This window comes from Chiloscyllium plagiosum, unplaced genomic scaffold, assembly GCF_037043375.1.
Source record: "Chiloscyllium plagiosum isolate Xiang-an unplaced genomic scaffold, Cpla_swu_hap1 HiC_scaffold_12, whole genome shotgun sequence".
In the NCBI taxonomy this organism is placed as follows: Eukaryota; Metazoa; Chordata; class Chondrichthyes; order Orectolobiformes; family Hemiscylliidae; genus Chiloscyllium; species Chiloscyllium plagiosum.
Window position 1 is genome coordinate 23,649,818 of NW_028270150.1, and position 15,102 is coordinate 23,664,919.

The 15,102-nt window shown below is 38.2% G+C and overlaps 1 protein-coding gene across 2 annotated transcripts in view; it reads right to left on the bottom strand.

The window, feature by feature from the left end:
* Positions 1 to 444: 444 nt before the first annotated feature.
* vps26c (VPS26 endosomal protein sorting factor C) overlaps positions 445 to 15,102 on the bottom strand; it is a 51,466-nt gene continuing 36,808 nt past the window's right edge. For both annotated transcript variants that reach the window (XM_043701352.2, XM_087992506.1), the window contains 3 exons: positions 4,922 to 5,072; positions 3,605 to 3,757; positions 445 to 722 (listed from right to left, as the gene is read on the bottom strand). In XM_043701352.2, coding sequence (XP_043557287.2) covers positions 640 to 722; positions 3,605 to 3,757; positions 4,922 to 5,072 — 387 coding nt within the window. In that variant the 3' untranslated portion in view covers positions 445 to 639. The remainder of the gene's footprint in view (positions 723 to 3,604; positions 3,758 to 4,921; positions 5,073 to 15,102) is intronic.

A 15,102-nucleotide genomic window follows, 5' to 3' on the forward strand; every position in this document is an offset into this window, starting at 1 on the left:
GTCAACCACAGAATTTAATGTTGTACTTTGAATTCTAGAATCAAAATTATGTATATAATTGGTGAACAATAGTAGTTCCAACACCCATCATCTAGATAACTACTTTCAACATCTACTTTGTCTTATAGTCAACTTACTATCCATTTGGCTAATTGGCCTCTGGCTCCATATATTCTGACCGTAGGTGCCCACTGATGTATTCCCAACAGTAAACCATTTCAAAGCCATGTATGTTGCATGGCACTATTCAATATTATTAGTGAATCTATCAACATACCTTGACTAATATATTAATCTCATCCTCAGGTCACCTTCCTGACAAAATTACTTCACTCTCCACTATTAAAACTGTACTACAAATGCAGTTCTACGTAGCTGACTGAATTTTGTGTTCAATAAGCACACAGCATACAGCTCTGAAATACAAATACTGTACATAGGAAACACAATGCAATGTGCAAATGTTTATTTTTTAAGACAAGACAAATCTCCATTTCTCAAAGGTCCGTGCCAATAAACCACTGGCTAAGTTTCATGGGAAATGGGCTTTTCAAAATGGAATGTGAAGTCATTTCCAACAATTCAAAATCATTCATCTTTATATCACGTCATTGACTGTCACTCATTTCTCTTTGTAAGTCAAAACCGGTAGATTTTAAGCGGGAAATTTTCAGTGATCAGATGGTCATCCTGGAGAATCACCACAATGTTCACTTCAAATTCTGAAAGAAAAGGTGCAATTAGAACAGACATCAACTGCATTGTACATTATAATCCTTCCAAATGAACCAATTAACTCAACCATTATAAAGCTATGAGAGTTGGAGTTTAACTTGAATTTTGTAAATTAAAGATAAGCAGGTTTGGGAAATAAAGAAAAATGACAACAATATAGGGATAAGCAATAAATTGCTGGCATAGTCAGTGACACCTTCATCACATGATTAAAAAATCTGGAAGTACAAAAGAAGTCAAGTGCAAACAGAATAATTCATGTTTGTAAACAATAGATAATGGCGTTCGAGAATGAATTTCACCTTTCTTTCGAAAAAAATGGAAGTGTTTCTGTCTGGTCTCAGTCCAACTATAACTCTTCAACAACATATTTACATAGTGCCTTTAATGTATTAAAAGAATACAAGGCTCTAAACAAAGTGTGACACTGACTAAAATGTTAACAATGATTAAACAAATGATATCCTACCCAGATGCACAGTCTTACACTAACCCTGTAACCCTGTGTTTCCACAGCTATTCCACGTAGCCTGCAAATTTTAGGGCTGTGGGAGGAAATCCACACAAACACAGGGAGAATGTGGAATTGAGCCCAGGTCGCTGGTGCTGTAAGGCAGCAAAGCTAACCACCAAGCTACCTGCAGAGATAAAGTCATTGATAAGCATTTCAGCAGCAAATCAGTGCAGACAGTGGCAAAGGGAGGCCATGCTACAGAGGTGAAGATAGGCAGCCTGTGTAATGACACAAATAGGATATTCAACTCAGGATCAAATGTGACAACAAGGTTGCAAACAGACATCACACTGCCAAATCAGCACAGAGAATGTAAAAAATGAATAATCAAGCAATAAGTAAGCCCTCTCAGATACAGTAATCTACTCTCAGGACTGGAATAGATCAGTTCACACTCAAGCCTCTTACAAATATAAAATGATCTAACTTGGAATACTCTGCAATCTTTAATTTGTTACATGTTCCATATATTACAGCACACAGTGAGGGCCGACATCTTCACTATGTAGACAATGTGGAATGAAGAGTATGTGGTTTACTGCTTTTATCTTTTGCATTTAAGTACAATAGGACAGAGTAGGTGAGCAGACATATAACCTATGGGGATGGAAAAAACAGTGCATCCTAGGGGGACGGAGCAGGTGTACATTACAGCCAAATGCAAAGAACAGGTGTAGAGTGTGTCCATACTTTCCAAAGTATAACTAACAAAAAAGAGATGCATTTTTGACCATGTTTCATTTATTGAATTCTTTACTGTTGGCTACTTGACGCAATGGTTAAAGATCACAATGCTACCTATGTAAGCAAGCTCTAGCCATTGAATGGCTTACTCTGGTCCAAATTCACACTGAGGGCTAGGTACTGTTGCTTACACTGCAGTTAACATTTGGTGAATATACTAATTGCAGCAACTGTAGTACTTGAAAGGAACTTGTGCAGTGGATCAAAATACAACACAGCTTTTTGAATCTAGCCAATCTATTCAACTCCTATATCTCCTCTGTTCAATGTAGCTGAGGCAAACATAATTTAATACATCTTCCAAGGACTCTGCGTGATGGTTACAGATAGCTGCATGGTCTAATGTTGGCCTGAACAAAGGGAGGCTGGATCAAAATCTGTAACTGCTGGCTGGCACTTTGCCACATCAGAGGTTAGGATTACATGGCTCAAATTTATGCAAATAGCACAGGAATTTGTTTAGTAATGAAATTTTGAAAATAATACAGCCCATAATTACTCCAAACATACTGTTGAGAAGGAAACTCTACTTACTGTTTAAACTGATGGCATGGATATTTATCTGGGTATTGAAGAGATGATTACATGGCAGCGTATACAGTAAGAGTTCTATATTTCATTTCTGGACCTTGTCATATTTACTTAGACACTGGTTCACAGGGGTTGAAAAATCTGATAACGGGGCAATGCTGAAGCCAAACCCATATCTGACGTAAAATCATAAAAACAACAGCAGCTGCGCAACAAGGTTTAGAAAAAAACAGCCAAAGTTCAACTTTCAACCTGGATTTTCCACTTATTTAAGCTAAACTATGCTGTCCATCTTTCAGAGTACTCAAGAAAGAGAAGAATATACTTCTAAGCCTTTAATTATTCCTCAAGTGAGATCCAAGGAATAACGCTGGCTTCTGCTCAAGGTTTTGTCCAAAGCAATATAACCAAAACTAGCAAAGTTAGGAAAGGGACTGTGAATGTGAAACAAACTCAAAACACTTTTTAAAGTTCCCTCGATGAAAACTATAATGACATTAGCAGCTGTGCTGCATTGCTGAGATTTGCTCAGGGGGTATGGCAGTGGCGACATCTGTGGAGGTAAGATGGTGCCGAAGGATGATGACATTGTTCCAGTGGTGGTAGTACGGATCTAGGCCACGGCTGGGCCCAGCGATCTGACAGTGGAGGCGATGCATTCCAGCTGCAGTGGTATGCAGGGTCTTGGACAGACCAAGGGATGAACTTTGTGGCTTTTTCTGGCAGGGAGTCATTTAGAAATTTCCTTTTCTTTTGTTTTTTTTTTTCTTTTAATCCTGTCTTTTATATACTAAAATGGTGCCAGACAATAGTGACTTTGTATACTTGTCACTGTACTCCTGTATTCCTGTACTGGATTACATGTGATAATAAAACCTAAATCTAATCTAAATCTATCAAAGACCAAGCGGAACAGATATTGTCCATGCTATCTGTCATTATTCAGTGTTCATGCTGCCAGACATGAGCTGAGTTTTCATTATCAGTGCCTAGCTTAAAAAAGCCACAACTTACAACTCTCTCCAGTTATCACGCAGTTGTCACTTCTCTCAGGAAAAAAGAAACTGGGAAATCACTCACCAACTTTGAAATTGGTTGTTTCCAGTGTAGGGCAGGTAAAAAGTCGAGGAAACACCATGTAGATAGGGATGGCAAGGCTTCGACATATATTGCCATCGGCTATTTGGATATTCTGAATTTCTGTGGCATCTCTTGCATAACCTTCTGCACAACCTATTTCAATGGTCAAGGAAAGAGGTGGTTTAAAAAGACAATCTTTAATGATCTTAGGATATTCCAAAGCATTTTACAGCCAATGAAATAATTTTGAAGTACTACCACTGTTTTAATATAATGAAAGGCGGCAACCAATTTGCAGACAGCAAACTCTCACAAACAACAATGTTATCCTGGCCAGAAATCTAATTTGTTTAATGAAGCTGATTGAAAAACACTTCGGTTAGGACATAGAAAAGAACATTTATGCTTCAGTTTTATTTGGAGGTAGAGGTAGCTGGGAATGATGAAAGGTCAGAGATGAAGTGGAGTGGATAGATGGGAAGGAAGATGAACAGGTGGGACAGTTCAAGAAGTCAGTGCAAAGTTGAAAGGTTGGATCTGGGATAAGGCTGGGGTTGGGGGGGGGGGGAGAAAAGAGGCGGGAGGGAGAATATGAGGAAACTGGTGATATCAGCATTGATCACGTATGGTTGGAGGGTCCCAATGCAGAAGTTGAGGCCTTCTTCCTCCAGGCATCAGGTGGATAGAGTTTAGCGGTGGAGGCAGCGAAGGACAAAGTCGACCATTTAACTTAGTTTATCATTAACTCGTTCTACAATCAACACACAATAGCAGATGTACCATTTAAGGATGCATTCAGTAACTGTCCAAGCGTTTTTATCCAGCCCCTTACAAATTCACAATCTCTACCACCTAAAGCAGCAGGTACAGTGGTATAGCACTGCCTGCAAGTTTCTTTCCAAGCCACATACAATCCTGACTCAAACACAGGAACTGCATAACTACTTCTGTTCCTTCATTGGCACTGAATCAAAAAACAGGATCTTCCTAACAGCACCTGTAGGTGCACATATATCACCAATTCCAATTGGTGAAGAAAGAAAGCAGCTCACCACCAACTTTTGATAGGCAACTAAAAATGGGCAATAAATATTGGCCATGCCAATGATGCTCACATCCCATGAAAACAGTTTTTAAATGTGTTTCATACAAAGCACGTATACTAAAACTATGTAAAAGAACAACACTCAGCACCTTGAAGAAGCATCCATATTAAGAATACCTGCCGCGCTGAGTATGGTCAAATCTGAAATCTGCCTTCAAATTGGCGACGCTGAAAAACCATATACTCAGCTATTTCTGAAACATAACACTTACCACAGGTTTCCACACGTACTAGCTGAAGCTCGATGCTTTTGATGGGTACTTCCGAGTTTTCCACCACTAATTCTCCAGTGAGTGGCTGTGTGACGACACAGTTTGTGGAATCAAGGCGGCCACGGATTGCAAATCGAGGCAGCATTGTTCTCTGGAAGGCAGTTTGAAAAAGTCTCACAAAAAGGTTTAAGACATAAAAATAGACAGAACAGAGTCATATGGCCAGCAAAACTGACTGTTCACTTTTAAATGGATGCTGAGCATATATCACCTAAAAGGGCAGAGTGGATATTACAATTGGCCTCAAGATCTCTGAGCTGGCACACAGCAGCCTAAGGTGAATATGTCAGGGGTTAGATTAACGTTCAAAGAAATGGCTGGGACCCAGCGCACCAATTTCACCGTTAACCCCACACTGGAGTTGCACATTGCATCCTACTTCCTTGGTATTTCAAAAATTTGAGGAAAGAGCAATCACTTAAATTTGTACTTGGCTTAATTGTCATTGCAGTCATTCAGTTTTTGAAAATAATATGTACTGATCCCATACTTTGCTCCAAAAAAGTATTAATTTGTTGACCAGCAGAAATGACCATCTTCCATTTAAACAACTAATTTTTTTTTTGTAAAATTTAATGTTCTATTGAATATGAACTAAATGCTTTCTCTGTATTGTTCAAAGGCTGACTTCATCCTATTAATCTATATTGCAGTTTTTCAAAGTTCCAACATCAACCCCGGAAAAGAATGCTTCAGAATTGTTGCTTTTCATATTCAAAACTCATTTTGCCAGCAATACTGTTTTTAAAAATATGCAAACTTCTAAATCTTCATTCTTCCATCTTACAATTTCCACCATTTAAGTTACATTTCCAGCTTCCTCCCCTGCAAACTACACCATCCTCTCTCCCAAGAACACAATAGTTCATATTTGTTTGTATTGAATAATTATTGCCAAGTCTCCTAACCTATCCTCACCTGCAGTCAGGTAATGTTTCTTTACAATCCATAATGCCCTGGGCAAATTGAGGTAAATTATAATCTTGCAACTAAACCATTTTAGTTACATACACATTCTACTATTTAGTGATGTGAGCAGGGGAAAAGACATCATTTCTGATTAAGACATAAGTTTTTTTTTTAAATGCTCACTTCTTAGATTTTAGTAAGGAAACAACCATTTGTATACAAAATCCTTAAATATGTCACTTTCTAATTCTCTTTCAATAAAGGTTAGAAATGTTTTGCAAACAATCTGAACGAGGAGCTATCCTATTTGCCCAAATCCAATTGGTCACTCCTGACTGTTCAGCAATTTTGAATAGCCGATTCCACATAACTGTCCTTGGCAAAGATGCAGAGTAACATCATATACCTGCAAAGAGAACTTTTTATTATTTTCATCTATTTATTTGGTGCAGCAGCATTACTGAATTAACACATAACATGATTGGCAAATGTGTAAAGAAAATGGCTGCCCAATGACTTGGTTAATGATCAAAATCCATTACATAGTATTATGTAAAACAGAAAGATGCGAGGCTCAAGTCTCCACCTTTGCATAGTTAGTTGGAGACATGATAGGAGAACGAAAAAAGTTTCCAAGTGCCATCGCCGGTCCAAAAACCCACACTGGGCATTGGCCATGAGATTCACAAATGAACAATACTCTCTTAGATGCTGCATTGGAGAATGGCCAGGACCTGTGGAATTAGTCAGAAGAATAGGATGAAAAATTGAGGGAGAAAGCAAACATTGATTTTGGAGGAAAAATTTTAAAAAAGCAGCGTCGACTTGGTTCGACCCTTGATACCACAGACAAGTGATGGTAGAATGTGGGAAAAGAAGCTGGCAACTATCCTTGGTTTCTATAGATCGTGACATCACTTCCTTTCACACAAGCCACAGTTACAAAACAAACCCTGGACTGTATTGTACAGACAAGTGCTCCCAGCTGTACACAGGGCCCATTGAAAAGATAAACATCAGTACAATGCAGCTTTTGTTGTCAATATGAAAAGATTTTTTAACTACAATGTAGCACAGTATACAATCATAATTTCCATAAAGATGTTCCAAAATATGCTCCGCCTCACAACAATGGCTTAACCAACATTAAGATCTGAGAAATACTATTTGCGCTGGTGCTGTGCTTTCTTGGTTACTTCCTGTTATTAATAATTTTTCTTTAATCCATATTCTACTACTGATTTACCTTGTCCTGACCAACAGGCATGTTGCCTACTGCAATATAACTGCACAGGTGCTAGTAACCTTCCAACATTCGCTCATGTCGCAACTTGATGTATAAAATCAGGGAATACTGACAAGATGTTCCGATTACAGAAAATTCTGATCACATCTCTTTCCCCAAAGGATAATTTAAGATGGTCTCTTTTGCATCTAATGAGCACTACAACATTTTGGGGGGCTCAGGCACATAACTGATCCCAACATTAATTAAAATAAAAGACGCACAACAGGACTATCATTTCATTCTTCTTATGCCTAACTGCCTAGAGGCCTAAGAGTATTAAGCGTAGGAAGCTATTGGCTGTGAAATTATTGGAGGTAGAAAGGAAATTATAGAAGACATTTTTAAAAATAAAAGTGAAGATTAATTTTAACTACATAAATTGATAAAGTAAATTAGCGTATTTAACATTTACTTCAATTTATGCAACTTAATGCAAAAAGATTCCTGAAGAAGGGCTAATGCCCGAAACGTCGATTCTCCTGTTCCCGAGATGCTGCCTGACCTGCTGCGCTTTTCCAGCAACACATTTCCATCTCTGATCTCCAGCATCTGCAGACCTCACTTTCTCCTGCAAAAAGACTAGCAGAGTATCATTCAAACAGGTATCAATAGACAAAATGACCTCCTTCTCTACTACATGATTCTATATTTTGCCCATACACCTTTTCTTGGGAGAACCCTGGAGGATTCCAGATGCTGACTATAATGGAGCACGTTTGAATGGAGGGCATGACTACCAGAGGTGGTGGCAATGGCAATATTGCTGGACTACTAAACCAGTGGCTCAGACTAACGTTCCAAAGATACAACTGCTAACTCAACACAACAGCTATGGTTTTTTCATATTGGAAGGGTGAAAAGCATGGGATAAGGTTCTAAGTAAATACTGTTGAAAAAAGATAGCAATTTCAGTACTAATAATATTGGATGTCAATTTTAATTAATTAGTCTGAAGTTAAAAAAACCTGAGTATAGAAACTAAATTATTATGAAACTCCATCGGTTCGCGTGTTGTTTGGTGAATCTGCCAAGCTTTTACCAGCCTGATAGGTGTTTCCAGACCTATAATATAAATGATTCACCAAGACAGTTATTCAAGTTATTACAGAAAAATTGAACATTAATAAACTTGGACACATGACCATACATTGGATTTGGCAAAAGGTAAATGCCTTGTACAGTGAATCCTATATTAAGATGAAATTGTGAATATATACCAGAAAATAAAGAGGCTTAGCATCTTTACACATAACATCTATACGATATTTTCAAGAAAAATTGATACCCAATAAACACAATTCACCAATTCCTCAAACAAACCCAAACAAGCAGACACAACACAACCAAAAACTAAGCCACATTACCTTACATCAAAGACATATCTGAAATGACTTCCAAACTACTCAGACACCTTGCATCATGGTAGCCCACAAAACCTACTAACACACTTAAACAGCAACTAATAAAATTAAAGGATCCATTAGATACTACCAGCAAATTTATCATTTACAAGATACCATACAAAAACTGTAAAAAAAACACTACGTCAGACGAACAAACAGGAAACTTGCCACCAGGATTCACGACCACCAACTAGCCACCAAAAGACACGACACATTATCACTAGTTTGCATACATACAGACAAAGGACACCACTTTGACTGGGACAACACACATCATAGGACAGGTGAAACAAAGACACGCATGAAACCTCTTAGAGGCATGCCATCCTAACCAGAACTCCATCAATAACACATCAATTGAGATCCTATCTACCTTCCCTTGAAAAACAAAAATACCGGAAATGATGTCACCCACCCTAAGAAACCAAGACCTAGAAGTAGAGAGGCAGGACATACCACCATCGCTTCACCATAAACTCTCACTGATGATGTTACCTCGTCCAGTGATAAAAAGTCTGAAAACAAATCTTCCAGCTCAGCGAGCTAACTTACATATTTATCATCAACCTGAGCTACAAAATCTTCTCAAACATTGCTAGGCTTAGCATTGTTTGGAAACAGCTTTCTAGTCAAAGGTTCAATACGTCTTAGGAGCATAGGGACTTGGGAGCAAGAGTACGAATCTGGTCCTTCAAGCCTGCTCCACCACTCAATAAGATCATGGCTGATCTGATTGTGGTCTCAACTCCACTTTCCAGTCTATTAAATATCCAACCCTGCCTTGAATATATTCAATGACCAAGCCTTCATGTTTTCTGGGGAACATGAATTGTGCAGACTGACGATTCTCAGAGAAGAATGTTCTCGATTCCATCAGAAAAGGGGGGACTTCTTACTCAAACTGCAGACCCTTATATTAGCTTATTCTACAAGAGGAAATGTCGTCCTGGTACCCACCCTACAAAGTTGTCTCAGGACCTTGCAGGCATGCTAAGATCACCTCTCATTAATCTGAACTCCATCAGGTATAGGGCAAAGTTGGTCAACCTTTTTCTCATAAGGTCAAGCCTTTAGTCTGAGGAATGAGTCAATGAATTTTCTCAGAATTGATTCTAACGCAATCATGTCTTTTCAATATGAAAATAGAAAGTGCTAGAGAAATTCAGTAGGTCTGGCAGCATCTCTGGAGAAAGAATCCAAATCCAAAATGACACACAACATTAACTTCATGTCTCTCTCCACAGATACTGCCATATCCAAACTTCTTTATTTTGTTTTTCTGAGTATTTTGTTTTGACACTTTTTTAAAAAAACTTCTTTCACAGGATATGGGTATTTCCAGCAGGGCTAGCATTTGTTGCTCATCTCTTTAACTTAGTAGTTTGCTTGCCATATCAGAAAGTAATTAAGAGTCAATCACAATGACATGCATCTGGAATCTCTCATACAGTAGATCAAGTAAAGATGGTGGTTTCCTTTCCGAAAAGACATCAGCGAATCAGATGGTTGCTTACGACAAGTCAATTGTTTCATGGTTACTGTTACAGAAACTAGCTTTCAACTCCAGATTAACTAATTAAATTTAGTTTACATTTGGCTAACTGCTCTGGTGGGATTTGAACCAATACCTCAAGAGTGTTCACCTGGGCCTCTATTTTACTAGAGTTGAAAGACGTGGTGCTGGAAAAGCACAACACCACATTTTCAGCACCATATTTTTCAACTCTGGTCTCCAGCATCTGCAGTCCTCACTTTCCCCTACTTTACTAGTCCAGTGATATTACCACTACACCATAATCTCTCCATTACTTTCAAATAAAAAGCCCAACAGCGTACATTCCTCAGATGTGGTCTCAGCAAAGTCCTACATAGCTACACTAAAACTTCCCCTTTTTTACATTCCAAGTCCTTACAATAAACTATCTTTTTCTTCTAGCTACTGAGATAGTCTCGACATCATCTTATCTCTTACCCTCGGATCCTATGAGCTCCTAATTTTCTGACCAGTCTACCTATCAGATCTTGTCAGATAAACCTGATGTGTATACTCCTTCAAACAATGTAAGCAATATGTACCATTCACAAGGAGTCCTTCCCGACCCACACCTCTGCCACCTGGTATCTGCTGCTCTTGTCCTTCCAAAAGATCACCAGGTACAAGTTCACCTCTAGGTCTCACAGCCTAGACTCGGAATTATATCATTCCTTCGCTGTTGCTGAGTCAAATCCTTGAACTCTTCATAACACATCTTACCTCACAGATTTTAGCAGTTTAAGGAGGTGACTGATTTGATTATTAAGGATGGTGCAGCCTTTATCCTGTGAAATGAGTAATGTTACACATTGATCTTCCTTGTTACAGCTTCAAAAAACTTCGTGATATCAGCTAGACATAACTTTCTTTCATAAATCCATCCTCAGTGTACTTGATTAATTTGTGCCTTTCTAAATGAAGTCATACTCTCCCTCATCTTATTTTCTAAATGACAATTTATAGTTTTGCTCAGATTTTTTCCAATAATTTGCCCATCACAGAACTGTTTGTCTTATTCTATCTCAATAGATGCCAAGTGTTCATGAAGAGACACTTTCCCACAATGTAATCAATCATATTCTTTGGAGAAAAGAACATTAGTGTTGTATCCAGTGACCCTGGGCATTTCTAGCAATTCTAGATAATTGCTTATTTAATACAAAAGGAAAGTTGTGAAGACATGGACTCAGACTTGTTCAATTTTGCCAGCCATCACTTGCCCACTTTAACAGTTCAATCCATAAGAACATAGGAGCAGAAATTAAGTCCACTCCACCATTTGATCATGGCTAATAGGTTTTTCAATCCCATTCTCCTGATTTCTCACTGTAACCTTTGATCTCCTTGGCAATTAGGAATCTAACTGTCTTAAACATACTCAATGATCTGGCCCCACAGCCCTCTGTGATGAATTCCTCAGATTCACCACTCTGGCTAAAGAAGTTTCTTCTTATCTCCGTTCTATCTTCTCTTTACTCGAAGGCTATGCTCTCTGATCCTCGTCTCTAATGCCAATGGAAACAGTGGATTTTATTTTCATTTACAGCCATTGTTTAGTTAAGATTGTTGTTGTCTAGCGTTCTTTTAACTGCAAATATAAAACAAGATCCTTTAAGTGGTTTCTACTTGGCCATTGATGATCATTTCTGCAGAGAGGTTTATTCGTGTACCATCTACAAGATACACTGCAGAAATTCACCAATGCTGCTAGACAACAACCTCCTAACTCTCGATCATTGCTATCTAGAAGGACAAGAGCAACAGATCATCTAAATACGACCAGCTGGCAGATCCACTTGAACCATTCACCATCCTGACTGTTCCTTCAGTTGTTCCTGAGTCAAAATCCTGAACTGCCTTTCTAACAGGACTGTGTGGGTATCAACATCAAATGGACTGCACCAGTTCAAGAAGATAGCTCATCACCAAGGACAACTTAGGATGGGAAATAAATGTTGGCCCAGCCACCAATGCTCATGTCGCACCAGCTTGGAGTGGCTAAGTCTAACTATGCAAACACAGAATGCAATTCATTATCTAGAACTGAATAAATGAAGTCATTTAACTCCAAGGAAAGTTCTTTGCAAGGTATTGGCTTTTGATATCTTTAACTCCAGACTTTCACTTTAACACTATAAAGATAAATCTGGATATTTGGGATGAAGTCCAAACCAACCAAATGCTCCAGCTGTTAAGTTCTTACCATCACAGCCTAGCTTTTTATGCAGAATCTTAGGAAGAGACAATAAAAGTAAAATCAACATAAATCACAAAATAAATCAATTGCAATTTTTAGTCCAGGAGCCACACGTTCACTTGGCTAAGTTGGTCACAATCTCACCTCTGGATCAAAAAGGTTGCTGGTGCAAAATCTATTCCAAGCTCAGCTGATGCTCCCCTTCAATAAGAATGAGCAACTATTTGTCAGAATGTAGACAAACTGCTAAACAGAAATATCATCTATCTCACTGTTGAAGAGGAGTAAGAAACTTGTCTTGCTATCACAGTAGAAAATACTCAGCCATCAACCCTACATTTGCAATAAGGTTGTGACAATGCCATGCTGATCAGATATGAACTGAAAGACAAACAGCAAAGTTTGTATTGCCTGCCATGCCAGTCAACTCAATAAGAATTAGCAAAACCTAAACAAACTTCACCCAATTTGTGATAAAAAAATCAAGTCTGTTATTCTAAGAAAAAAAACTTCAGCAATATCAAAAGCTGATTTTGACAAGGTTTTTTTAAAAAGAATACAAATCATTTTTGAATCCAAATGTGAGATAAACAAGATCACTGTGCATACAAAAACAAATGCTGGGGAAAAAAAAATCAGCAAGTTCTGGCAACATCTGTGGAGAGAAAGCAAAGTTACATTATGGGTCCAGTGACCTTCTTCAGGAGGATTTCTGTTTTTGTTCCTGATTCCCAGTTTCCACAGTTCTTGGTCTTTTTTCACTACACATACACCTCATCCAAAGCCACCTATGTCTATACACACTGCTTTCCTGTTATCACTTTATGGAATGAAAACCCAGGACAAAGTAATTAAAATGGGACTTCCTCTGCAGTATTAGGGAGGCAAGTCACTGATGTGCACAGCTCTGAACAAACGTGTAACCTGATCAAGTTTACTGCCACTGCACTTGATATTACATAGAACCTTTCGGTGAACTAGCCATCACTTGTATTCGAATGCACAATAAGGTGAGAACTCATAGCAAAACACAAGTGCAACAAGTTCCAAATAATTATTCCATTTCACAAATAATTATTCTTGCTTATCAACAAGATTTGCATCGCACAGATGGTGAGTGCATTAAATTTGGCTTGTGGATAAGAAATGATAAATCAAGCAAAAACAGTTATTAATCAGAAATCAGGTTCCTTGTACAGCACACAATCCACATGTTGCAGTGCAGTATAACCAAGCATTAAGGGAAAACAATACTGAGTATACATGCAAACAATACATAATACGTCTGACAATGTCACAATAGCGCAGGCAAATAGTATAATACATTCTTATGTTGCATAATGTGCCTGGAACCTAATCAAATGCTGCTCCTTCAGCTATAGCACAAACACCTCTACATTTGAAGATTGTGGGTTAAAACACAACTCTTGGGCAAAATAGTTTCAGCTAGCCCTCTAATCCAATACTGAGGAAGTCTTGTTTTGTTGGAGAAACTACCTTTTTTTGGCCAGGATATTAAAACTGATAGCCCCACCTAATTTCTCAAGTAGATACAAAAGATTCAATTTTAATTAAAATAGGGAGTTATCTCTGACAAATGTCATCTTTATACAACATCTTAACAATTAGATTAGTTGGCTGAAATAACTTTGCATGTGACAGCTTGTGCACAAATTGGCTGCTATTGTTCCTGCATTACAGCAGAATTCTACTTCAAAAACACTCAATTGGTTGCAAAGTGTTTTTGGAATGTTTTGCAGTTGTGAAATATGAAAACACAAATTTTCCATTTCTAAAATGAAGTGAATTATATAAGCCCCTTCAAGAACTGTGGCTATATGGATGACATATGTCAAATAAAGTAGTCACTGTTTTCTTGTTGCTTTCAAGACCCTCCACAAAAAAATCAAAGTGGAACAAACTCAGCAGGGGACAGCTTCTTTATAGGGAGTGACCCATGACATCATCTTTCAAAGTGCACATATGCCAAAGATGCACAAGTTCTACACTGAAACAATCATGATGTTTCTACATTGATCAACACAGCCTAAGCTATCAATTGGACTCAAATGTCAAAGAAGCAATTACAAATGATAGTACGACCAGGAGGTTTTGATGGAATATGATGTGCAAAAATGTGAAAGTATATACATTGGTAGGAAGATTACACAAGGGAAAGCATATAAATGGGAAAAGACTGTTGAAAGCTGAAGTAGTGTTTTTTTTTGGGTGTCCTCATGCATGGTCAGCATCCACATTTGTCAGATAACAAGGGAGACAAATGGAGCTTTGACTATTTCAAAGAGACAGACTGAAGCATTAAAAAAGGGAAATCTTGCTAAAAGAAGGCACTAGTCAGACTACAGTTGGAATACTGTGAACAGTATTGGTTGCCTTATCCAAGGAAAGATGTACCAGCATTGGAAGCAGCCCAAAGGAGGCTCACGGTGCTGATCCCAGGTTTGGAGGGACTTTTTATGGAAAAGAAGTTGAGTAGGTTGGGCCTGCACACATCGGAATTTAAGAAGAGTGAGTGGTGACCTTATTGAAATACAAGATTGTAAGGGGATATGACAGGTAGATACCGAGAGAGTTTTTTGCTTTGTGGGAGACTCTCAGAGGAAAGGTCACCCCTTTAAACAGACAGGAGGAGGAATGTTGGCTCTCCGAGGGTAAAGAATATGTGGAATTCTTTATCACAGAGAGCTGTAGAGGTTAGTTCATTAAGTATATTGAATACAGAGATAGACATATTTTTAACCAGTACGAGAATCAAGGATTATGAGGAAA